Source organism: Aulonocara sp. 'chitande type north' Nkhata Bay, linkage group LG18, assembly GCF_057382095.1.
Source record: "Aulonocara sp. 'chitande type north' Nkhata Bay isolate Kocher_YH1m ecotype deep benthic linkage group LG18, A_spYH_male_GT1.1, whole genome shotgun sequence".
Lineage (NCBI taxonomy): Eukaryota > Metazoa > Chordata > Actinopteri > Cichliformes > Cichlidae > Aulonocara > Aulonocara sp. 'chitande type north' Nkhata Bay.
Genome location: NC_141361.1, coordinates 37,208,459 through 37,211,797, shown reverse-complemented (window position 1 = coordinate 37,211,797; position 3,339 = coordinate 37,208,459). Strand labels below are relative to the sequence as shown.

Below are 3,339 nucleotides of genomic sequence, written 5' to 3'. Positions count from 1 at the left end.
GACGAAGCTGAAGCAGTCGCTGCTGACCGACATCGATGGAGATCACTAGCTGCCCGATGCGCCGCTCGGCGTAGGAGGAACTAAGTGCTAAGTAATTCAGAGTGGGATGAGAGACAATATGTATAGCTTACCTACCTTCGTGGTAACGGACCGTCCCAAGTGGGTATCTATAAACTCTTTGCAAAACCGAAAGACTGTGTCTCTATCGCTCCTTCTGAGCCTGGCCTTTAACACCATTCACCGGCTCAGTTTTGTGTCCAGCCATTAGCTTCCCAGTCAGTAGCTCAACCCTAGGAGCACAATTACCTGTTCTGCCACCACTTCTGCCAGCCACTCAGCTACCATCACCACTAGCATTACTGCAACCCACATTTCAGTCCATGGCTCAGTCGCGATCTTCACTCGCCCCTCTACAGGAAGCTATGCCCATACACCCCTTAAAGGACTGTTTTTCCACCGCTGTTTCTGAGCAGGGAGACAAACTGTTTCACAATGGACCTGTTCCTCAAAAGCTGGCAACGTTAGAGATTGCTACTCACTCCAGGGCTTCTCCAGAGGCTGGGCTACAACCCTCAGCTTACTCTGGACCCCTGGAGGCCAAGATGCCAGCTAGGGACTGCACCCGGCTGTCACTGCCTGAGCAGGGTCAGTGCTCTGCGCAGCTGCAGCCTTCCTCATGTGTGCCAGAGGCCCACAAGCCTGCTGGGTTTTTTTTGTGTGTGCCAGGGGCGCCCATGCCTACTGTTTTTGAGCCTGTTTTTGCTGGGGGGACAGAGGAGCCTGTCCAGCCTTCGCCATCATCAGCAGCTTCCGCTGAGGGGTCTCAGGAACCGCTTCAGCCTGCTGCTTTCACTGGGGGGACCGAGGAGCCCATCCAGCTATCACCATCGCCTGCAGCACCACCACCTGCGGCTCCCACGCCGTCGCCTGCAGTGCCACCGCCTGCAGTGCCACCGCCTGCAGTGCCACCGCCTGCAGTGCCACCGCCTGCAGCGCCTTCGTCTCCGGCTTCCACGCCACCACCTGCAGCGCCTTCATCTCCGGCTTCCACGCCACCGCTTGCAGCGCCTTCGTCTCCAGCTTCCACACCACCGCCTCCAGCGACATTCTCGTTTGGTCCAGCTTCAGCCTCAGCTTCACCTTCGCCCGGTCCAGTTTCAGCACCAGTTTCATCCACGCCTGGTCCAGCGTCGGCATCAGCTTTATCTTCGTCTGGTCCAGCCTCCGTGTCTGCATCCTCGCGTGGTCCAGCCTCCGTGTCTTCGCCCTCGCCTGGTCCAGCCTCCGTGTCTTCGCCCCCGCCTGCAGCATCAGCTTCATCATCCTCGCCTGCAGCAGCAGCTTCATCATCCATTCATCATTTTGAAGTGCCCACAGATGTCAGTGTAAATCTGTCTGTGTTATAGATAGGTGACCTATTGAGGGTGTACCCTCTCACTGTATGGCAGCTGAAATAGGCTCAAGAAAATGTATAAATATAATTAGTGATGTAGCTTTACTGCTATCTTCTTCTTTCAATCATTCCCTTTACGGATCACCACAGTGGATCATCTGCCTCCATCTGTCACACCGACCCTCTGCATGTAACTTCTGAATATCCATGAATATATTCTGAGGTTTTAATCTTTTCTTCCTTCCTTCATGCCTCCATATTCCGCATCCTTTGTCCAATATAACCACTATTCCTCCTCAGCTTTGCCTCTCATATACTCATTTCTAATCTTGTCCATTCTGTTCACTCTCAATGAAAGCAACTCTACCACCTCCTGTCTTTTTGTCAGCACCGCCATCTCAAAACCATACATCATAGCAGGTCTCACTACCATCTTGTAAACCTTCCCTTTCACTGTCGCTGCTATCGTTCAATCAAAAATGATCCTTGACGCTGATCTGTCTGGGGTGGACTTGCTGTCCTCATAGATGATCTGCAGCACCCTCACATAAATGCTATTTTACACCATTTCATATGCTTTCTCTAGATCCTCAAAATGCAGTGCAACTCCTGATAATCATCTCTGTACTTCTCCATCAACACTGTCACAGCAAATTTCACACCTGTAGTGCTTTTTCTCTGCATGAAGTGAGAAAAAGAGATGCTTTGGCTTATGAAATGATTTATCAATTCTAACATGTAAATACATCATATGTTAAAATAGTCTACCGATCTCTCTCCTAGACATCTCCATAACTGACCTAACTTCCTCTTTACTAATCCTCTGCACTTCCTGATTCACTAATAGCCCTGTCTGTCTTCCTCTCTCTCTCTCTGTATTCCTTTCATTCCATGTTCTTTGCACAATCTATTCCATTTCTATCATTAACCACTCTAACCTGCTACACATCCTTTCTAGGTGGATCTGTCTGCCTAACCTATCGATATGTTGTGGTCTTTCCATAGTGTCCAGTCTCACTATAAGTCTCTTCCTTTGTTTTTGTCTCTAGCCTCTCAGTCCCTTGGTCTACTTTCTTCATTTCTCTGCTAATCCCACATTTTCTTTGCTAGCCTTTTCTTTTGAAAAGGTTTTACGTACTCCTTTATTCCACCACCAAGTCTTCCTGGCTTCTTTCCTTTGTCCCGAGGACACCCCAAACAACTTCTTGGCAGTTTCCCTCCTTTAATCCTTACCTCTACCTTGTATTGGCTTCCTGACCCAGCCTACAGACAACCATCTAATGCAGCCTAGCCACACTCTCTCCTAACATCACCTTACAGTTTCCTATCTCTTTGTAATATTGCACCGTCTGCATACAATGTAGTCTCGCTGTGTGGACCTTCCTCCACTCTTGTACCCTCAACCCCAACCGGCTGCAGAAGATGGCTGCCTCTCCCTGAGCCTGTTTGTGCCTGAGGTTTCTTCCTGTTAAAAGAAAGTTTTTCCTTCCTAACGTTACCAAAGTGCTTGTTCATAGGAGGTCAATATGATTTTTGAGGTTTTCTGTTTTCTCTTTATTGTTGTACAGCCTTTGCCTTACAATATAAAGCACCTTGAGGCAACTGTTTGTGATTAGGCACTATATAAATAAAACTGAAATTAAATTGAATTGAGAGTTTGTTTTGCAGATAAAAATACTGAGTTGATTTTGGATGCTTAACCCCATCTGGGGCTTAAGGGTTTTAATATCAGATGTACCCATATCTTCAGGGTTGGCTGTGACTCAGTGGGTACAGCAGATCATCTACTAATAAGAATGTAGGTTTGATTTGCTCCAATCTGCATGCCAAAGTATCATAAGACATGATGCTGAAATCACAGTCGGCCCTGATATCAGGGGCCCGTTCTTCGTACCTCGCTAAGTAGGTTAGCTGGATTAGATTGTTGACGATTTCGCGTGATCTTG

General features: G+C 48.1%; 1 protein-coding gene across 1 annotated transcript; it reads left to right on the top strand.

The window, feature by feature from the left end:
* The first annotated feature begins 380 nt into the window (after window positions 1–380).
* On the top strand, window positions 381–1,406 carry LOC147309124 (uncharacterized). The gene has a single exon (XM_086273310.1). The coding sequence runs from the start codon at window positions 381–383 to the stop codon at window positions 1,404–1,406; it is 1,026 nt and encodes a 341-aa protein (XP_086129436.1).
* Window positions 1,407–3,339: the final 1,933 nt, after the last annotated feature.

Bases quoted from the DNA above. Each gene is read 5' to 3' on its own strand.
- LOC147309124 (XM_086273310.1), top strand. From the start codon at position 381: ATGGCTCAGTCGCGATCTTCACTCGCCCCTCTACAGGAAGCTATGCCC.